At 36.8% G+C, this 22,419-nt stretch overlaps 1 protein-coding gene across 4 annotated transcripts in view; it reads left to right on the forward strand.

Annotated features, from left to right (window-relative positions):
- The window catches only part of OLA1 (Obg like ATPase 1), a 128,346-nt gene that overhangs the window by 11,470 nt on the left and 94,457 nt on the right, over positions 1-22,419 (forward strand). The window contains exons 2-6 of one of the 4 annotated variants that reach the window (XM_086897822.1): positions 2,223-2,298; positions 8,045-8,141; positions 10,400-10,507; positions 11,428-11,524; positions 11,642-12,074. The exons of 1 other annotated variant lie outside the window; for it this stretch is intronic. Coding sequence is in view for 1 of the 3 variants with exons in the window: in XM_086897818.1 (XP_086753944.1) it covers positions 2,223-2,298 (76 nt within the window). In the remaining 2 variants the exon portion in view is untranslated. The remainder of the gene's footprint in view (positions 1-2,222; positions 2,299-8,044; positions 8,142-10,399; positions 10,508-11,427; positions 11,525-11,641; positions 12,075-22,419) is intronic. 2 more of the 4 variants (XM_086897823.1, XM_086897818.1) reach the window with 2 other exon arrangements.

The raw sequence follows: 22,419 nt of genomic DNA on the forward strand, positions 1-22,419 counted from the left end.
TACTACAATTATTGGAAGATTATTCAACAGCATCATAGATTTGTTTTCTGCCTTGGTAGGAAAGTCTGAGGAGCACTGTGCGAGGAGCATTGTACGAGGATTTTACCTCTTGGTTCACATGCTTTCCAGTGCTGTTACGATGTACAGGTTAGGCACGACAAGCTCAGACTGCAGCAGGTTGGAAATTCAGCCAGTGCTAGCGTTCAGAGAGCTTTCTTAAAACGCAGGTGTTTCTAAATAGAAAGAGTTTAATTAGTAAACGCTTGGACCCAACGATTATAGAGCGTAAAACCGCCTTTCCACACAAGTCCATTAAAGCGGCTGTGCTGACTCGGTAATGAGGTGTGTGCGGTGAGCGGGGTAGCGGCGGCCGGGACGGCGAGCTCGGCGGTCCCTGGCAGCCCCCGGCCCGCCCCGGCCCGCCCGGCTCCTCCGCCCCGCGGCTCCCCCGGCGGCGCCGGCCGGGGCGCGGGGAAGCGGCAGCACCGGGCGGGCAGGCAGCGAACGGGCGGGGGCCTCACCGGAGCAGCCTCACCGCGGGGGAGTCCTGTCCCCACATTTCTCCTAGCATCCCGCTTCCGGTGCCCTCCTAGCTTTTTATATCACGTTTTTAGCCAGGCGTGACTCAGAATGTTGATTGCGATTAAGCAAGCTGTCTATCTAGAGATAGAGATATGTGGCAGCGTAATAGGCAGGATGATTGACATTACAAACTTCTCTTCGGTCCACAATGACCAATAAATCCCCCCGCAGCTTTTGTCATTTAATGAATTGCTATTTTGGTAGAGGAAAATATGCCAGACCCCCCATTCCTATGTTCTCTTCTTTCCCCCTCACCCTGTCCTGGGATTAGGGCAAGGAAAGAAGGGGAGCCATTCATTATGCTCTTTCTGTGTTCTGTAATTACTGGAACTCAGTCTTAAGGTGAATTTCAGCTCAGATCATGAACCATTTCACGTTCAGATGCAAGCTTGCAATACTTTCCTAGTGGCAATTAGGAGCCTATTACAAGCCATTAGATTGATCAATGTACCTTAAACAATGTGAATGATTTATATGGCAAAGAAAAAAAACCTTCCTACATCCATTGTACTGTTCCAGCGACCAACCTGGCCCTCTGTCTCCATTCATCACAGCTTTAAACAACAAAAGCAATTTATTTAGTAAAACTTAAATGCAAAGAAACAGGCTCAGTTCTTCGTCATCTTGGGCATCCGAGCTTTATCTCTTTTTTCTCAAGAGATGTAGGCTGGAAGAATTCGAGTTTGTGGGGTGGGAAGGGAGGGGTAGATTTTGCAGGTTTCCAAATGGATTAATTCACCTTGTACATGAAAGAAGGAAACAAAGAGATCCCTGACTGCTTCCTAAAGAGGACACTAATCTACTGTGCAGATGCAACACAAAGAGGAAAGCAGTATCTTACACATGGGTTCAACGAAGTGTTTGGTTAGATTATTGTAGCCTTTTAATGACAGTGTAGACACAGAACCATGATCCTTGGAAGTTCCAAGATAGCTAAGGAGTGGAAAGCAGGCTGGGATGTGCCTGCTGATGGAGGGATAAGGGTAGGTGCAGTCTTTTCCACCATAGGTGATTATTCTAACCATTCTACAACTAAGAAACTACAAAATATCAGCTTCTATGAAAGCCAGAGCTGCTATTCTGTAGGCCTCAGGTCTGTCTTTATTTGTCTCCTTTCAGAAGACCCAGGGAAACTCTCACACCTGGAAAATTCCTCCTAGCTCCTGGCAACCCCAGAGTGAAGGGTTGGGAGAGACTGGTGACTTTGCCCTTGCCACCAATTTATTAAAGGGACAGAGATTCAGTTCAGAAGGAAGGAATAGGACCATGATTTACCATTCATTGAACTGATGCCCTCTGTTTCTTGCATTTTTCTTACCTTTCTGCTAATCTTATTTACCTTGATACTTGATACCAAAATTAGTCTCTGCACTTACTAAGTTACTGAATGAATCTTTGGCTTGGTGTTAAACAGTTCTGAAATGCTTCAAATTAAAACTGCTGCGAAACAAAACCCCACACATGTGAACTAACTAAGCCATTCTTTAAAAAGTTACTTTAATAGGACCAGTGTAACTGGTGACATTGTTTGTTAGAAAAAAGCCAAAACATCTGTAAGTCTTTGTTAGCTGGAAATTTATTTTGGACTATCATACGAGAATGTTATTAATTTAAGATTCCAATTATTATTTGTGTTTCAGCAACAATCTGCTCTCTGGAAATTGCTGCAATGCTTGTCAAAAGTCACTGTTTTATCCCATAATTTTCTACAAGGAGGTAAGCACAGAGCTCCTCAGTATCGGTACAAAGAAAAGAAACAAGGAATGAGTGTCAAGTTCTGTCAAGACATAAGACTCTTTCACTACAAAACGTGGATACAGCCATTCCTGATTTTCCAAGTTGTCCATATGGGGTCAATACCGTTCACTTATTTAGTTATCAGCTGCTTTCTTTCTTGCTAGCAGGGTAAAACACAAGGTGTACCATGTAAAACCAAATGATAGTTGCAGTAGGAATAAGAGCAGTCCTCCCCCTTCCCCAAAGGAAAGCCCACATTGAGAAGAACATTTATGTTGAGAGAAGAGCATTTCTGTTGAGTCTGTCGCACACTAAATCCACTTCTTCCCTTTCTTGTAGACCGTACGCTATCGAGTGCTTTACCCATAGAATCAGCAGTGTGTCCTGCTTAACTTTAACTTGCTCTTTATCATGGAGGAGACATCAAAGAAGAATAAAATATCTGGAGGCCTCTCTCAAAGATTTTGTAGAAATTGTCCATTTAGTCACATTGTGCTTTAAAGTCCTTTTCCCTTCCCGAAGCTTTGTATTTGTCACTTTGCCCAGGAGAGCTGCTGGGCCAATCTTCTCAAGACATGTCTTAGCCTTCCTCTACTTTAAGTATTGCTACAAAAACAGTATACTTTGAGGGATTTCTGCAGTTCTTAACTACACATATACAAAAGCAGCCTATGCTTCCTAATATGCTGTTTCAGGCCCTTACATTCCAATCTGGCTTGCATTGCCCTTTAATTATCTGTCTTCTTATTGTGATCAAGTGAATTTTTACTAATCTCCACATTTATTGTTAAGGTAAATAGATGCTGCTTTTAATCAGTATGGAGGACCAGACCAATGCAGTTTGAAGTAACTTAAGTCAACTATAAAGGGTTCAATGTGTGTATAATTACAGAGGACGTCAGCTATTCACTCCAGTCTAATTCAGTGTCTGTTTAGAGACAGAGCTCTTCCTTTCCCCTGCTCCCTGTCTCACCTGATTTTCTCCCCACTGCTCTGCAAAGCTGGCAAGAAGAACACAGTGGAGGCCAAGCCAGCAGCAGTCCTCCTGAACTTCAGGCTGGATTCATTTAGTGGATTGGAACTCCTAGGTGGGTATAAGCATACGGGTACAATATAACACCTTCTCCCAACAAAAAAGATTGATTGCATCTTAGCCTCGGTATTACATGTGCTATTATCAGAAGAAGCTGGAATAATGCATGCAGTCACTTTAAAAGAAAGCAGGTTTCCTTTGCGAGCATACTTATTATTTCAATAGTATTTGAGAACTAGTTTAATAGTGGCCACGTTGTTGCTTACTAAAATATATTTGAATTGAACATGTATGTATCAAGGTATTTTTTCTTAATTTTAGTTTGAATTATTCCTGAAGTTCTCATTAAATTTACCATTTGTAAAGGACAGATTAAATGAAAATGGCTTTTAGAAAAATAGAGCTGGAAATTATTTTGACCTTTGTGACCTGATAGAGGTGATAATTTGCTGCAGCACTAGATACTGGATGTATCTGACATTTTAGGTATTCCCTCATAGTTTCAGACCTTTGTACAGATGAACTCCACCTGGGACAACTCAGCAGTCAACTTCTTGTTACCTTAATGTAAATGAGAAGACTACAGCTGTCTTAAACAGTCTAGGTGGACACCACCAATGGAAAATTAAACTTGGCGAGGGCACAGCTAAGAAAAGAATGTCTATTATCCACAATAATGCTCCTAACATTTTCTAAACAGCTATTACCTGTGTCTGTCCATAATTGTCCTTGTTGCAGTAACGTTGCAATCTTTCTTTCTGAACAGTTACAGAAATCTCTCCCCACTGACTTTTCCATATGTAAACAACCTATACAGCATTTTATAATGTAAAACAAATGTGGTAAGTAGGTCCCACATTAAAAAATCATTTTGAGTGGAATGTCTGAAATGCTCAGGGGATTTGTGGGGGAGGTTAGAAAATACCACCACTTGCACTCAGTTTCCAAATGCATTCCCATATATGCAGAGGAGTGTCAGTAGGACCTATAGAGCACATTGTTACTGAATTTGGGTTGTCACTGAGAACAAATAAGTCGCTTTCTCTTTTGCAAAATGATGCAAAATAAGCTGTAGTGGATTTTTGTTATCTAATAGTTCTCATGGCTTTTACTGGACATAAGCATAACTAAATTTTTATATTGACAATAAAAATATTTGTCTATTTAGAAAACAACATGATGGCAAAATTCCCAGTTACAGAAAAAAAAAAAATTGAAGCCAAAATTTATATCATCACACCCCTCTATTTCTACTCTTTTTAGATAAAACATGTTAGTTACTCTAATTGAAATGTGATTCTCTGTAAGGGCAGATCATTATACAGAGGGATTGAAAGCAGGGAAACAAAATGCAAGTTTCACATTTCTAAAACCTCTTCTCCATAATTAAGAAATAGGATGTTCACAATTTCCACACAGTACTTAACATAGTGTAACTTGATCCTCTATGATGTATTTTGGAGGAAATTTAGCAAAGCTCCCAGGTTTGTTCACCTGAAACATGTACAAAAATGTGTCCTGTTTGTCTGGTTTTTTGTAAGCATCCTGGCTGAAAGTACAGCTCTAGGAGGAAGAGTAGGCAGTGTCCTCCAGCTCTTTCCTATTATCACTGTACATACATCAGGATGTAAAGTCATGAAGCCAGACCTTTCAGCCAGTACCCAAGGTATTATGCACTAACTTCAAAAGAGATTTTATCTGAGTGAGAATTACATGCTCCTATTCAAAGTAAGATGTTGAAGTTAGTGCACATAGAAACTTGTGCTTGTTCAGAGGAAATTTTCTAAAACGGTGTGAAGTGTAAAATACAATTGCAGGCTTTGGAAAAATAAGTTGAGTAATGCTTTACCTCCACAGACTGTTTTGAAACCTTCTTTTCCCAGCAGTGTGGGGAGTGCTGATATCCAGAACACAGAGATGCAATACTGCATTTTTCCAGGGAGTATCTGTGGTACCCACAAACTGACTAGCTACATTCCATGAAGCAACAGGAGCACAGGAACAATTCTTTGTGCCTGAAGTATGTACTGGAGGCGCTACAAAATGTGGTTTATTGCCATGTTAGGGATGGACTGAGCCCATATAACATTGAATGTTCTAATGGTGTGCAAAACCCTGCAGTATCTGGAATTTTGCAGCTCCAAGACCAAAATTTTACAAACACTAATTATTTGCAGATGGTGCCTTACCTTACTTGCAAGTGTTAGTGTCTGCACACTCACACTTGTAACTACATAATGGAGAGGGAGGGGATCTCTGTAAATAAAATGCTTAAAAAGAAAACCAAATAGTCAAACTAGCAGCTTGGTAGTTTGATGTTAAATTGCCTATTGTTACAGTATTTTTCAAATAGCTGTTACCATAACAACATTTTTTTTCTTTAAATTTTTTTTAGCTGTTTGGAAAAAAAAATTCTTGCCAGAATTCTTCCATAATAGCTTCCATTAATAGCACTGTCTTCTGTTGGGGAGGCCAGTGCTGATGTCTCCTGCTGTCACAAGTCACTCGCACATCTAGCAGATGTTTTGTTTGATAAGGCAAATTTGAGCTTTGTAGAACATGTTGTGTTTTTTCATCCATCCCCAAAGAGCAAGTATCAAGCTGATCATTTGCTAGGAGACAAGGTGTGTGATACCTGTCAGCAGAATGTGACCCACCCCTGAAAAACTATCTCAGACTGCACTGTAAAGATTCTCCTTTAATGTAACAATAGTGTCCCAAGCACCAAGAGACCGACCTTGGAGCCATACATATAACTAACAAAAAAAAAAAAAAAAAAAAAGGGAAGGAGGGAGAAAGGAGGTAAAAGTCCTTTAGGAGTCCAGTATTTTTCTCTGATTCTGTAGCACATATTTTACTAGATTCTTAATGTAAATGCTGTAGATGAAAGTGGTTTATCTCTATCGAACAAAAGTAAAAACAATTGGAAAAAGTGAAAGAAAAGGAATCCGCTTTAAACATTGATGCTGCCCCAGCAACACTAGCAATTTTATTTTGGATTCAAGTAATTTGCATGACTAAGAAATAATTGCTTTTCCAGCCCCTCCTCACTCTTCAATGTGGCAAACATGTCCAGATTATTATATTTAATAATTTGTCTGCTAATACCATCTTGTTTCTGGAAACAGAGACCCAACTATTTATTTTTGCAAGGCTTATTTTATAATCAGGTTTTTCATTCTATAATCAGCTAGGACCATATTTTAGTGTAAGCTGTTTGAATTTTTTTTAGCATTTAATGCAGAATAAGAGAAGGTTCCATGAAATACTTGAATGCTATATAAAATATCTCAGAGGAGAAGAAAATACTGCTATATGTTATTTCTGTGTTAATAACCTGGATTAGAATGAGTAGCAGCTAGCCAGCCCATAGGGCATGCTACTTTTGGAGAGGAAGGTGTGTTACTGTGTACATCCCAATATGTGCACATGTGTGTGCCCATGTTTTCTTTGTACTAGCTAAAAATAATATTGAAAAATCTTAAAACAGTGTTGCTAAACAGTGTACTTTAATTTCCATGCTCTTTTATGTAAATCTACATTCACAAGAGTAGTTTAAATTAATTCCAGAGAGGGAATTCCATATCTGTACAACTGTAAGTGACACTACAAAACAAAGTGGTTAACTGGTCATAAGGCGTCAATGAGACTACTGCCAGAACATCATATCTTCTGTTTATTTGTGAAGGTATAAAACATTTTGGTGAACCTGAAGACAGCAGTGTTGAAAATAACATCACAAATCCTGTTGCTCTGTTTCAAATTCTGAATAGATAGGGTGAAATTCAGATTTTTCTTTCCCAATGTGTAGCTGAAAATGTTTTTTAAGTAAATTATTTCCCCCCATATTTCTGTGTATTTAAAAACATACACACTTGGATGTATTTCCACTTTTAAGAATGCTAGTTCCAGTTTTAAGAATGCAACAAGTCCAGCATTGTCTGTCTGCTGTAGTTTCTGGTTTAGCAACAGAGCTGTGCCAGGTTTAACTAAGACATTTTGATCACTCGTGATTTAACATAAAAAGGTGAAAGTGCTACTACAGATGTCTGCAATTTGACTGATAATGTTAAGAATGTTCATCCACACACTGTCCATTCGATTTGCTCTGATGAAGTGAGGTTACTAAACCTGAGATCATTTCATGCGGGCAACAAATCTGAAGTTTTGAAGTCAAGTGACAAGTACTGCATGCTCCTGTTTTACGCTCCGTATTGGTTTTAAGTGCATATAACAAGTGTTAATGAGATGCAGTAGATTAGTTAACAACAAAAATCTCTTGCATTCACACCACTCTGAGTAACTAGGATCAAGAAGACAAGCTTTCAACAGAAAGAGCTTTTATACCTTGCTCCAGGAGTGTGACCAGTCATGGTAGGTTGCTCTTGGACTCAAAACTACTGAGAGGACTTTGGAAATGGGCACTATTTGAACTTCTGAGCATGGTCTATAATCTTGCTTAATAATTACATCAGCTGTGATAGTTTAATTCAGTGTAGGTATCTAAAACTATTCCTGAAATGAATAATAGGCATGCTTTATAGCTTATGCATGTCAGAAGTTATAAGACAAGTCTCATCATGGAATGTAACTATTTTAACATGACTTTTTAAATAGTCCAACCATTTAAAACAATTATGTAACATTTTTTCTCCAATTTTTAAAACAAAAAATGTTTCTTTGTATTTATAGGGTTGAATATAGTTAAGTGACCTCTACAAAAACTTCCTCTTTGAAGTGTTCTCTGAAGAGATCTTCAAGGCAGCTGAGTGCCTCAGATTGTGATTTTGTAAGGTTTTGATGCTAGAAAATTGTTTAACAAACAGCTCCAAAATATTGAGATTTTGATTAATAACATACAGTGTCACGGTATTTAAATAATATAAAGTTTGAAATCTAACATGTGGCAGAAGACTATGTGTTCCACATGGTTAAGAGAATAGGAATGGGGGCATACCAATATCTGAGCAGGAGGGAAATAGTTATACAGAGCCAATTAAACTGTTGTTTAGGAATATATTATACTGCTGTCTCTACTTGTGCCAGAACTTTTCCTCTGAATTCATGGTTGAAGAGGATGCTACTTCAGCAGAATAGGGAGTTTGGGTTACTGTTGCTTTTTTTTATGTGTACATACTGTATGACTCTGCAGAACCCTGGATTTGGTTAACGTTGACTTGTCAGCAGACAGCAGTTTGGGAATATTAGCCTAATTTCTTAAAATAGTATTATGTGAATAATTTAGGAAATCTAGATGAGTATAACAGTCTTGAAGAGCAATGCTCACACTGCAATCAGTTCTAAGGCCTCAGTACATTTCACTGTAGTTAAATTCTAAAGTGTAGAGTTTCATGCTCTTCTCAGTGTTGAAACTTTTCTCATAAAAGAGTACTCTGCCAAAACAAGTTTTACGCTGTCTAAGGAAGCAAATACTACTGTATCTGGAGTCTTTGCAATGACAGGACTTTAACTAATGTTGAGATATGCTCTACTGGCCTACACTGAGGGGTTGATTTAAAAATCCCACCTCATTTATACCCTCATTACCACTAGATTAGGATCGCATCTGATCCCATAGTAATTACATATTAGCTGTGTATATTATCTGATGTTTGCATATGAGTTTTTATTTTAATAAGTGAAAAGTAGAAAACCCAACTCTGGCATCTATACCCCATTTGCATATATACTTTTTAAATTCTAAACCAGAAAAAATTTGTAGCTGTAATCTGTATTTTACGGTAAGCCAAAAGGGATTTCAAAAAAGCTAAAAACATTGATTTAAAAAAATAAAAAAAATAACAGGAGCAAAATACAAAGTAGTTAACTGCTTGATGTGAATACATTAATATCAGAATATGCAAGTTGCCATTTACCATGCCATTGCAATGCTGCACCTGTCCAGACATAACACTATTGGAAGATGAGCTGTACCTGTAATTCTTACTGATGCAAACATTTCTTTGTTGTTTTTAATTGTTGGAAGTAGTGGGTAGCTGTAGAGATGTACAGTGGAAAAGATTAATAACCTACATTTCTGAGCAGTTTTGCATTTGATCTATCAGTTTGAGGAAAATACTTCCAAATGCAGGTCTCTATTAGTGATGGAAAGTGGTTGCAATATGAATTTGCTTTCAACAGTGCACTATGTAAAATGGACAATGAAATTAAAGTTACTCTGTTTTCAGATCAATGTAGGCATGAATTTTAAAAACGTGAATAAAAGAGCTCATTCAGCAAGCCCTATTAGTTATGCCTAGCTTATATTTACAAATTGTTTAATTGTGGATTGGTATTACTAAATCTCAAGGATTATTTTGCAGTTGTTGGAATTAACATTAAAAATAGTCTCAATTTAATCTCTTTCAGAAGAGTTGAAGCTAAATGTTACAAAAGTAAAATGTAAATAGTAAGTAAGAGTCTTATGGCCAAATTATTATCTAATGACTGGAATCCAACTTCAGAATCATTACAGAACTTCTTTTTTATTGTTCATTCACCCCACCATAGATATAATTCAGTAAAAAAATTAAAAGAACATTTTAATAAACAGGAATATGACAAATCTTTGTGAGATTAGGATTCATGGATTAATCCTAAAGATTTTGAGATTATAGATTACCATCTTTCATCTCAAATAAACAGAAGGTAGTCTCTCAAAATTCTTAAGCACAAATACATTTTAGTTAGTTTTGGGGTTTTTTTCCTAAATAGTTTCTGTGGGTGAATTTCCAATCTGTTGATGCACATACCTACCACAGCTCACAGTCTACTGCAATTTCAAATTTCAAAACTAAGTAGGCTGGTATTTCTTTAGTCAATAATGCTGAAAGGTACATGCTGAAAAAGGAGGAAAACCCTAAAAACATTAAAATATCAAATATTTTCAAGGTGCTTAACTCATGCAGTCTCCGAGAATTACAGAAAATTAAAACTGCTGTAGTGAAGTTTCTGACAAAATGCTTTTTAGTACTGAGTTCTTTGTCATGTATGGGAAGGCTAATCAAAGTCTGAGGCACCCTTGCTGTTCTAATTTCATCTTTCCAGAAAGACTGGTCTCTGAGATACTGAGGCATCGGTTTTTCACCTGATGGTTTGTTGATGAGGCTTCACAACCAAATCCTCACGGTGTGTGAATTAGAGAGCTGGCTCTAGGCAAGTACAAGTTAAGCCATTTGTATCCATGTCACTTTGGATGTGTCTTGTTTTGTGAGCAATTAAAAAAATAGGTCATGTTTTGTACTCTGGAGATATTGCTGCTTGTGATTCTCTCAAAATTTAAACATTTTGCATGCCTCAGACCACTTGCAGGGTAAATGGAGTCCCCTGCTGAGTAGCTAATAGGGGAACTCACACTTTCAAGAAAAGTGTGTCTAATAGCAGGGGATTACTATAAATCTCCTGGTTTGATGTACACCCTCGCTTAAATGTTATGGGAGTGGCTTTGGTATCCTGCAGCTTCTGCATCCCACTTGTAGCTGCAGCCAGGCATATTTACAAATTCATTGAAGGCAGAAATTTTTAAAGAGGAGCTATCAGATCTCCTTAGAGATATCAAAAATCAAAAATTAAGTAATCTGTTTACCTTTCTTCCCTCCTTCAAAATGCTACATGTTCTTATTATTTTCAAGTTGCAGTCACAATTCAGGGGGATTTTTGAATTCTGTGATAGTTGAATATGGACTGCATATATATATATTCAATTTAAAGCAGAGAAAATGAAAGAAGTAAAACTACTTCTGAAATTAATTTATAAACTGAGTGCATTACATATAATTGTATGTTGTGCACTAGAAAGTATTTATGTGAAACTGACCTCTGAAGTAAGAAAAAAGTCCAGCCAGAAAATATTCGATAAATGTAATGATTGCATTTATTCACTTTATACTCTTGGACACAGTGTGTCCCAGGCACCATTTGTGATTCACAGACTGCTGATTATTTCTAAAAGAATCTATTGAAATTTTCTGAAAAACTAGGTTCATCCACAGAACATCACTTTCACAATTAATGGTTTTCATTAATTTTGTAGTTTCCTGAAACACTAGAGAAGCTGCCTTGATTTTCTTTTCTAGGCCAAAGATCTCTTGAGCTTTGTTTCCTGAAAGACCTCACTTGGGTGTTTCTAAGACAACTTGATGTTCCTCAGCTGGGCAGAAGGCATTCAAGCAGGTACTAAATGTAATAAGTCTAGATAAGAGACCAGTCATGTTTTTAATTGCCTTATTCCTTTCCTAGTTTTAGGAAGTGGATAGTCTATCATGATTACTCTGCTGTTCATACTTTCAGGTACAGACCAGGAAGGTGCCCGGGATTTGTGTATATTACAAACAACATGTTCTTTTTAATAAATATGTCTGTTAAAGGTAATTTTGTGGCTAGCTCAGCTGTCAGTCTTACAGCAGACATAGCTTCAGTTCTTTGGAGGCCATTTACCCCCCGTGTTATCACAGCAGTGAGGTGAATACTCGCACTGGTGACCATCATCTCTTTCCTGACTGACTGCTGTTCTTAGGCATTTTGTGCTTCACAGTACACCTCTCCAGAGAAGTGGGAATCTTAAGCTTGAAAGACTCCTGAGGCAAATGGTATTTCAGTCTCATTGAAATCCAGTGAGGCACCAAGCACTGAACAAAACCCCCCCAGAAATTACAGAAGAAATAACAGGAGAGACTTGAAATCACCTGAATCAATAGGAGTTCTTACCCTGCCCTGCAGATAGGTGAGTTCTCAAATGGTGCTGCTGCTGTTGTCAATTCCCTTGAATACCTGACCCATGAGACTGAAAGTGAATTGATAGGATGTTTCCTGTGTTGCCACACATGAATAACTCAAAAATACGCAGAAGATATAGGCAAAGTATGATTACTGTTTTCCTATGAGGAAATCTGAGTTGGTAAGTGTGTTGAGGTTTGTGTTGGGTGGACTTTCAGTGATTCAGAATCTTCCTTGATTGTTGAATGCCTTTAAAAGTAGCCCATGTTTCTGCTGGGATCATGCATAAAACATTAGCTAACATAAGAAGTAACACAGATAATTGCAGTGAAAATGGCTAACTTTATCTCAGATTTGTCTGTGAAGTCATCTAGATTTTTTTTTTCAGTGAAACATGCAAAATGAATGTGTGAGCCCCTATTTTTGTTTTGAAGTATATTTTCTTCATTTTTAGCTTAGTTTTTGCAGTGTGAATTTGCGTATTTGAATCATTCTTTTGCTTTGAGAACAAGACATGGTTTGTCTCTTTGCATAGTAAAATTAAGAATGTCATCTGGAGTCTGCTGAATTAGGGAAAACAACTTGGATACATTGAAACAATTTATAACTTTTGTTTTAGGAATAATATTTTTGTAATAGGAATTAAGGCTGATCAGGACATACTCTTTGCCCTAGAACTACTCTGAAACAAAGAAAGATGAGGACTAGAATTGCAGATTGAGAGAAGGCAAGTAAGTTTCCAGTCTAAGAGTTAAGAAAAGAGAAGCAATCATTCAATCAGAATCATTCAAGTTATATTTAATGATAGACTGAAACTTGCATTTGGGAAATCACTTCATAACTTACCCCAGATAAAATGAAAAGAGTAGTACCTTTTACCTGGAAGACCAAAAAAAAAAAAGGAATATTTTTCTCAACCATCTACTTAAGAAAATTTGGTATAAATTGATATGAATTGGTTATTGAAGCAGAGGCACCACTAAAACTGACTGGTTCTATTAAGTCCTCTCCCATTTTGTCCTGCAAAACAATCTCATCTTCTCATTAGAATGTCTGGAGACAGCTCTGTGAGTGACTATAGATTTCTTTTCAAGAGTCTGTAAATGTTTCAGATGCATCTGAGAGGCCATACACTGGTTACACATTAACATTTGCCAAAAATAATGACACTTCATTGTTACTGAACTAACATAACACAGCTATTCATACTTGGCCACCTACCTATGCATTCCAATCTACAAAACACTGTGAGGGAAGAAAATTGAAGTGGGATCATCATTTGGCAGATACATATCATAAATTAGCGATCTTCCCAAGGCTTTTCACTGAACTAACAGTGCAGCTAAATAGCTGTCACCAGGGCGCTATGCTCACACTGTAAGGAAATGGAGTAAGAAGAAATCATTAATACAAACATTATTAAACAGTTATTGATTCTTTCGAAGATAAACTGAGAGGGACATACAAACATTCTCAGTTGTATCAAGGCACCAAGGTAAGGAGTGCCAATTATTGAAAGCTGCTTGAGTCAGGACCCTGAGTGAATCATAAGGGGTCACTTACATCATGACAACCTTTGTCCACCTGTTGAGGAGCTTGGCTGCCTGTGCTCGGGGCAAGACTGTCACCTGGCATCAGGTGCTGTGAAATAGGCCTGTGGGACATTCCCACTGGGGGCTTCTTGTCTGTTGAGAGGTATGTTCACATTCAGATGTGAGGTTGCAGGTATGCCAGCTCCTAGTTCTGTGACCTGTGAAGATCACGTGGTCTGATCTCCAGTCTGTTGTCACTTGGCTACCTGGCTTGACCACACACCTGTTTTGTCACTACTGATTTTTCTGGCAGTAAATGATTTCTGGCTAATCTTGGTTGCCATTGCCAAACCTGCTTTGCTCTTTTTTGCTCAGGTATTATGGGGAAATTGTTCCTACTGGTCTTGCTGTCACCCTTTGTGCCTGGTTGGAGTTCTGTGGGTGGCTCACTTGCTCCAGGCCACCAGCTGCCCTGGTGAGAAGGGGACAGTGTTTCCAGCCCCTGGGCGGTTAACTGGAGCCACCAACAGGCACATTTCTCACTTGGCTTCCTTAGAGAAGAACTTCAAGGAATTTCGATACTTGTGTTTCAAATGGAAGGAAGCAGGACACATAGGAACCAGATTTCCTCTAATTAATACCACAAGACACATTTATTTTGGTGGGAGAGACTGTAGCCAATTGTAAATACCATTATAAATGTTTTTGGAATTGATGGTCTACTTTTGCAAGCCTCTCCAGATCCTTAAGACCTTAAGATTTCCATCTGTTATCCAAAATGAAATACTAATGGATATAGTTTTACAGAGTATGTTAATAAAAAAAAAAAAAAAGTAATGCTGAAATCACTGACATACTTGGTTTGTGCTTTATAATTAATATTTTTCCCCCTTTTAAAACCACTAAAGCACTTTGTGGACTAAGTTACTCTGCCACTACTATCAAATAAAGTAGGAAATATTTTAGAATATTTTGATTCCTATTTTTACTCCAATTTACATTATGGCATATTAAAGATTTCCATTGTTCAAATTGGTGAACTGATGTTTAAATGTCTTTACACTTTTGGTTTTCATCATGGATTTGATATAACTAATGTAACTAATTAGTACTGAAGTACAACTTTTATCACATTATTGCAGATAGACTTTTAAAACATTTATTCTGATTGTTAGTTTATTAAGATATGCGAATTCAAATAAAAATGTTGATTTGATTTAGTAAGAACTCTGGCATCTGTTCATACATCCTTCATATAAAACTCCTAACAAGAATTCTGTTAGTCCCGTAACATAGTGGCATTACTGTAAATGTCACAAAGGGTTTATGTTTTTACCATTTTAAACAAAGATGTTCAATGCTAATACCTATTCCTCAACTATCTTTTTGAAACCACTATCCTGAGAAGTAAATAATGTTTGGAAGAAGGCAAATTTTTAATGCAGAGCAGCACAATCATCAATAGCCTACAAAATACACTTTAAAAATCATGCTTTTGCAAATATGGCACAGACTCTGCTGTAGCACTGAATGCTCTAAAAGCTGCAGATATATTTTAGAAAACACTGATGAAGCCATTAACTGCTTCATGCATTTGTTCATAGTATATATCATTATTCAAGAAATTTAAGAACCATAATGATGGAAAATCACACAGAAAGAAAAGGAACATGGACTTTGTCAGAAACAAGGGCTACATTTTTATTCAAGAGGCCTATAATGATGGAAAATCACAGTGAAAGGCAGAGACGAAACAGGGATCCCATAAAGGGACTGACACACCACAGTGGCACAAGTAGTAGAACCGTCACAGCAAGTGGATAAAAATAAAGAAAACAAAATTAACTAGAGAAGAGCTGGATTCCGGGATGAAGCAGAAAACAGAAACAAATCACAGTAAATGCTGAAGATTAATTTCAAAGAATCTGCTGAGAATGAGTGCAGAGACAAGTTCCATCAATATTAATGAAACTGAAATAGAACTCCAAATGACCATGAGTACAAAATGGCACACAAAGCATTTTCTTTTAAATAGGTTGGAGATTAGATCATAAGACCTTCCCAAAAATGAACAGAATACACAAAAGATGTTATTATGGGAAAAACGATAAACAATCACAACATAATTAATATTTCTATAGTTCTTTTTTAAGATTTATCAGCACGCGCATTTATTATAAAAGGATGGTTCATAGAAGAGATATTTAGGAAAATAAGCAGAGAAGAGTATTTTCTCATGTCCAATGTTCCACAAATATCTTAAAGGGATCTTGTATAACTTCAAGTAGCTGTCTTTGACTCGTTTTTTTTAAGCAGTCTAAAAGAGCTAGATACCTCAAATCCTTAATAATATGTTCCATTTTAGGTTTATAGAATGCACAAGGAAATGTTATTGCCCACCTTGAAGTGAAAAAAACAATAACTGTTACATGTAAGTTGACAGCCAAAGCTCTGTGCAGGCAGGAAATAAACTTTTCTTCCTAAATTACTTAAGCTGCCCACTAGTATTACACAGCCATGAGTATAGGCTGTGGATCTTTCAGAGATTCTTGCATTCTTGACATTAAAAAGTTTTGCCCCACCAGCTGACAACTGTATTCACTTCTCATAAGATAGCCTATATTTAGAAACAAAGGGTCACACTTTAAAGACCTGATTTTTAAAAAAGACCAACACCAATGTGCAATTTCTTGGATGATGTTGTCAGGAGTCCTGTAAATTGTGACTGGCATGTCAATTACTGTAAAATCTTTAGCAGAAGAGCAGAGCAAGTGAGTACCTTTTCTGATAAAAATTGCTCTTTCCTATGAACATTCGTTGTGACAGGCAAAATTTCAGTGTCACAAAGAGAGAGACACTATCAATCTGTTTCACTTACGTAAAAAATTAAACTATTAAAGGCTTTTTCATTTGTCATAAGAGTGGCCACATCTTTCTTCTCATAGCAGGTCACTGATGTTATTTCAGTGCCTTCCCACAGCTGATCAGCAGTAGTTCTCTACTTTAGGGTTCTCAATGCGCTTGCTGCCAATGCATAAACCTTTCTTTTACATTGTAGTAAAGATGTGATGATCTAAATAAAGCTATTGAGAGGAATAAAAATACTTTGTAGGGCAAGGTTTTGGGTTAAAAGGGAGACTGGGATATAAAATACTGGAATAAGTGTAAAAATGATGTAGATTAGGTTTGGCAGAAAAACAGTTATTTGTGGTAGGCCATACTCTTGTGTTTCTTCATTGGGGCAGAAATTACATAGTGGCAGCCAGTAGTTAAACTCTGGCTGAAAATCCCTCTCTGGGATTTATTTGGGTTGTGAAATCCCTAGTGAAATCTGTCCAGGCAGTCACACTGTTAAGTCAAACTTTGGTTGCACCCACAAAAATATTATAATTGTGAGGCAACAGAATTTCTGTGATCATGTCTTATTTCTTAATATGGTGATAGTAATCTTTACCACTTGATAAGTAATTTCTTAGTATTTGGTAATAGGGTTTCATTGTCTTTCCCAAACTCCTCTGCAGAGGTGTCCTCAAGCTTTGGCTGCTCAGCAAGCACTTGCTGGATCCCTGTTCTGCTGTGTGCATCCTCCAGACCAGCAACTAGCAGGGCAGGAGAGTGATCTCTTTCTGATACAGACGTGAATGTAACTCTCCTTTAGGACAGCAGGGCATGGGATACACTGCAAAGCTGACTGCTGAACAGGTTTGTATCAGGTGCACTGACACCTGAACAGCTGCTGACGGATGATGGTGGGTGCAAGGCCACTGTGACAAGGCACCTTGAGAAATGAGGATTGCCAGGGTTTCTGCAATTGCTGTGCACTCTTGGTTTATGCTGGCAGCACCAATAGTGTGCATATACAGATTGTTTCTTAAGTTAAAATATGGCAAATCCCACGTTTACAGGCAAGAGTACTGCACATTTGAGAATAGAGAGTTAGGAACAACTTTGTAAGTAAATTATGGGGAAAATATTGGTGTTGAGTGAAGGTTTGCTGAGCTTCTAAGCTTTTCCAAATAGAGAATTACAAAATTACAAGGTAGCTAAGAGGTCCTCTCCTGAACACACAAGTGAGACATAATTGCATTGTGACTTTTTCTTATAAATAAGAACACTACCATGAAATTAAATAAATATATATATATATATATGTGTGTGTGATCCGAGTTTTAAATTGACTTTACTGGATTTTTGTAATATAATAGCTGAGTTATGAGGAAGAAATGATTGGATTCTTATAACCACAAGAATGCAGTATCAGCAGTATGCTATTATTTAAATGTAAACTGAAGCATTGTTTAGAATAAATCTCCACTGTATTTACAGAGGTTACTGTAATGCTAATGTAGAACAGAAACTGTCACCCCACCCTCTCTAGGGGTGCAGTGCTACCTATGACAGTGTTTCTGAATTGACTGATGTATAGTGAACTCATCTGTTCATGCTAAACAATATAGCTTCATGAGGCAAAACTAGCTGACTGCAGTTGTAAACTCTTGAAATTTTCCTTGGCAATCCCATCTTGAAGGTGTAGTGTGTATTCCTGTTACCATCTCTCTAGGGCTGATGTGCTTTGGGGCTTTAATGAATAAACCCAGAGGAACATGTCCTACCCCTTTTTGCATACCAGGCTTCACATCCAGCCATACATGCAATTTTTGTGAATACTCTGGATGACCTGGTAAAGGTTGCAGATTTTCCAGAGCATAAAGAATTCTTTTCTATTTTGCAAATAGTATCCTAACTATTTCCCAAAAGTAACTCTTTTTCTAGGCCTCTAGAAATGTAGATGACTATTATTAATCCCTTTTATCTGAACTTTGCAGGTTATAAAATACTTTACAGTCTGAAGTTAAGTAGTAGAATAAATACAATATGGAAAACATTTAGACTTCCAGAATTGTTGCATGATGTCCTTCAATATTTTGTTTGGCTTTCATTTAGCAGTCATTTTGCAAATATGTAGTGCATAAAATGTATCATTATCACCTAACTAACATACTTTATTAGGTATGTAATTTTGTTCTTCCATCAAAATAGAATGTATCTTATCCAGCTAGAATATAACTGCTCAATCTGCATTAGATCCAGAATGAGTGGATTTGTGGCTTTTTTCCTGAGATCATGTTTTTTTTAAGTTCAACTGTCCAGATCTCTCAAAACATTTTTCTGCTTCGTTCAATACATGACGTCATTCTATCTATCCTAAGAAGTTACATCACAAACATTTTTGTGCCCTAGAAGAGAAAGATGAAATGTCTTTGAAAGCTAGCAAGAATCTACTATTCTTGCATAGACATTTAATCACACACAGTTAAAAACCTACATTAAATGCCAAAACTTACATCACTTTAGCTTTTGATGTTGTAAGTTCAAACTTGTACCTCACAAAAAATGTAGAATTTAGAAACATTTACAGAAAAGTAATTTTATTTTCCCTAAGGTTTCTTTCTTGCCGGTGTCTCCCAGGCTGCTGAACATTGCTCAAATATTGCAAAAAACTGATTCAAGAATAAGTCCTTCTGTGGGTTAATTCCTAGTCCTCATTCTTGCAGGGTGGGCTGGTTTTCAATTTTTGTTTGCTTTCTTTTTTTTTGAAATACACAGATATAGTCCAAATTCAGAGACAGAAGTCTCCCTACTTATAAATTAGAGGATCTTCTTTCATGTTCAATAATACCCTTCAAGGCATGAGAAGTATTTAATACTTGTGTTCCTTTTTTATGGTTTGTTGTTCAGCTCTTAAGCAACTTGATTAATACACAATTCACTGCTACCATCTGCAATATTAAATAAAGTGAAATCTACATCTTTTTCTTAGACCGCTGCCATTAATTTTCTTTTAACAATTCTTTCATGTCATATGGTTTATTTGTTGAAAAAAAAAAGGTCATGCTAGAGTGGTCCTAGCCTCTTAGAGGCCTAAAAAACCCCTAGTATTGCTCACCTTGTGATCAGTCACAATTTAATATTTTTCTTTGTTTTTATTAGTATTAATCATAAAAATATCTTTATTTTATAATGGTACTCTCATTTTGCTAAGGTACTGAAATGTTTAAAGTACACCTGTCATTCTTGAACTGAAATATTATTAATTCACAGGTAATTTGTCCTACTGTAGAAGCTCTATTTTCTTGGCTTTCTCCTTCCTTGTAAGTGAATCTCTTTCACTGTTCTCACTATGAACATCTCAGTATGCATTATGCCTTTGACATTGTTCATGTTAAAGTTATGAAATTCAGCTGATATTTCCAGAGTTATGGTCTAGAAATATTAATAATATGTGGCAGATCAGACTGAACTAGCACTAGATGCTTCTAGACTGACAAAGTCTGGGATGCCACAGAAAAAGGTGAGAGAGATGCTTTACACCATCACAGCAGTCCTAACCATCTTTGGAGCTGCACTAACACCATTAACAATATGTTAACCATTAAAAGAAGGACAGTTACCACTATACAAAAGAATGAAAACGTGCAAATATAAAATGCAAAGGGTACTATGAATGAAAGTGTATAAAGAATGAAGTAAGTTTAGATTCTCTGTGAAACCAGCCGAATCCACAGCTAGAGGAACAAACACTATTGAACCCTATAAAATATAAAGTTTAAAAATATTGTATTCAAGCACAGTTCAGCTGTGTGATGACTACCTTTAAACTTCACAGAACTCAATGAACACCATTTAGTTTAGACCATGCCCTTGAGTAGTGTTTCCTTTTAGTACTGAGTGTATTTATTACTGGGAGTCATCTGGCTCCCTTCAAGTGGCAGGGACCTGGGTAATTCCAAGCTGGGGTTTACAAAAGCAGCTGTGTTCTTCTCACCCCCTGGGCTGCACTGAATATTACCTGGTCACAGCAAGGATCAGGGGCTCTGTCTTTATTCTTTCAGTTCTACAAAACCGCTTATTTTTGCAGTTAACGGTGACTTTGCTGTAAATATATGTTCTGGGCAGCAGAAAGCAAAGACTGTTGGTGGCAGAAACAACAAACTGTTTTATTACTGTCCCTTAAACATTGCTTTTAATCAGGTAGAGTTGCTCCAGGGCTGTTTGGCTTCTGCACGTGATCCAGCTGTACAATAAGCTGTATTTTTGCAGTACTTCAGTGTTGGAGAGTTGACATTGAAATGATTGCTTTCTAGATGTTTGTGGTTTTTTCCGTAAAACTTATAAAACACGTTTTGTATGTAATATGGTCAAGATTATGATGGTTTAAACTATGTATGCCAGTTTAAAATGAGTTTTTCAGCATTATGACAGATTTGGATAGAAAATTCAGCCAAATAAGGCAAACCTTGACTTTAAAAGCAACTTGAAATCAAAAGCATGTAAGATGAAGTGTTACATGGCCATGAGTTGACTTCTAGCTGAAGGAATCAAATGCTTTGAAGTCCTGTATCTGCATTTAGTGAAGTGGCCATGCTAAGTTAGATATAGGAACTATGATGGGGAGAGGGAGAGGGGAGAAGCAGGCCATTAGTACATTATGTTAAATGAAGAGCATAAATTAAAAACTTATATTCAAACTTGCACATTTTTGCTCACACATTGCTGACTTTGGTACCATATGTAGTCACATTGAAGTACAGCAACAAAAGTAGGCAGGATTTTAATTTCTTTTTCTCTTCCAGTTCAGCTGTTTTCCCCAACAGCTAAAATCAGAATTATACCTATAGTAGACTTTATTATTTGTGTCTGTATATATACAGAAACACATACATACACTTCTTTACTTCATGCATCAAACTGCTTATGTCTTATGCCTGTATTGTGCTTACGAACTGGTAAATAAAGTATTTTTATTTTAAGAAGACAAAAAGTTAATCTACTGAGAACTATTGTGCCTAGATTGAACAACAAAATTATCTGATTAAATGTTTGGATTGTGGGAAAATTTAATAAGCAGAAAAGCTCTACAAAAGTAGATTTTCAGAAAGTTTGTGGCCATAGTAATAGAGGTAGGAAAATCCACCCTGTACTGTTGCTGTGAAATGGTCTTGCAAAACGTGACTTTCAGGACAAGTAGTGTCTTGAACTTTAGAAGGATGGAAAACTATTGTGTTCTTTATTTTATTCCTGAAAAGGAAACTAAATTTGGTTATCGAAGACTGTAATTTATGGATATGAAGGATGCAGGGTCTGTGCTGAATTTATTTATAAATAATTTATGTTAATTTCAATTTTACTGAATGTTTGGTGTAGTAATCTATTAGCTTTATTCAACAGCTAAGTAACTGTATCTGAATCTGAAGTAGAAATACTTTTTTCCCCTCTTAAGTATAGTGATAGCTTTTAAGACAACAGAAAGACCACACAAATACATTATCAGCGAGAACTGTTATTATACTAATAGAAAAACTTTGAGCAGATACAGCATTCTCTTCCTCAATATTACTGTTGCAAAAAATCTCATGTCACTGAAATATGAAAGTTGTAACAGACATTTTTATGTATAATTTCAAATTAGGCTTAGTAAAAGTGTCCTTTCTTTAAAAAAAAATTAAGAATATGTTCAATATTATATTCCTTTGACTGTGATTGAGATGATATATATCTGATGATACTCTCACCTTGACTCCTTCACTCTGGTGTTTTTCAAGTTTAGAGAATTTTATCTTATGGACTTAAAATAGGGCATGCTATAAGAATAGTTTTTACTGCCTTCTCTCCTTCAATTTTCTTAGCAGGCAACACTTGATGGTGCCTGTCTTTAATGGTTCAGAGAAGCAGAGCTTGAGCTAAAGAAAATGCCTAATTTTTTGGAGAGTCCTGATCTGACTTCTGTAACATGTTTTGCAATTAATTTTTCATAGATTT

Source organism: Cyanistes caeruleus, chromosome 7 (assembly GCF_971803275.1).
Source record: "Cyanistes caeruleus chromosome 7, bCyaCae1.hap1.1, whole genome shotgun sequence".
Classification (NCBI taxonomy): domain Eukaryota; kingdom Metazoa; phylum Chordata; class Aves; order Passeriformes; family Paridae; genus Cyanistes; species Cyanistes caeruleus.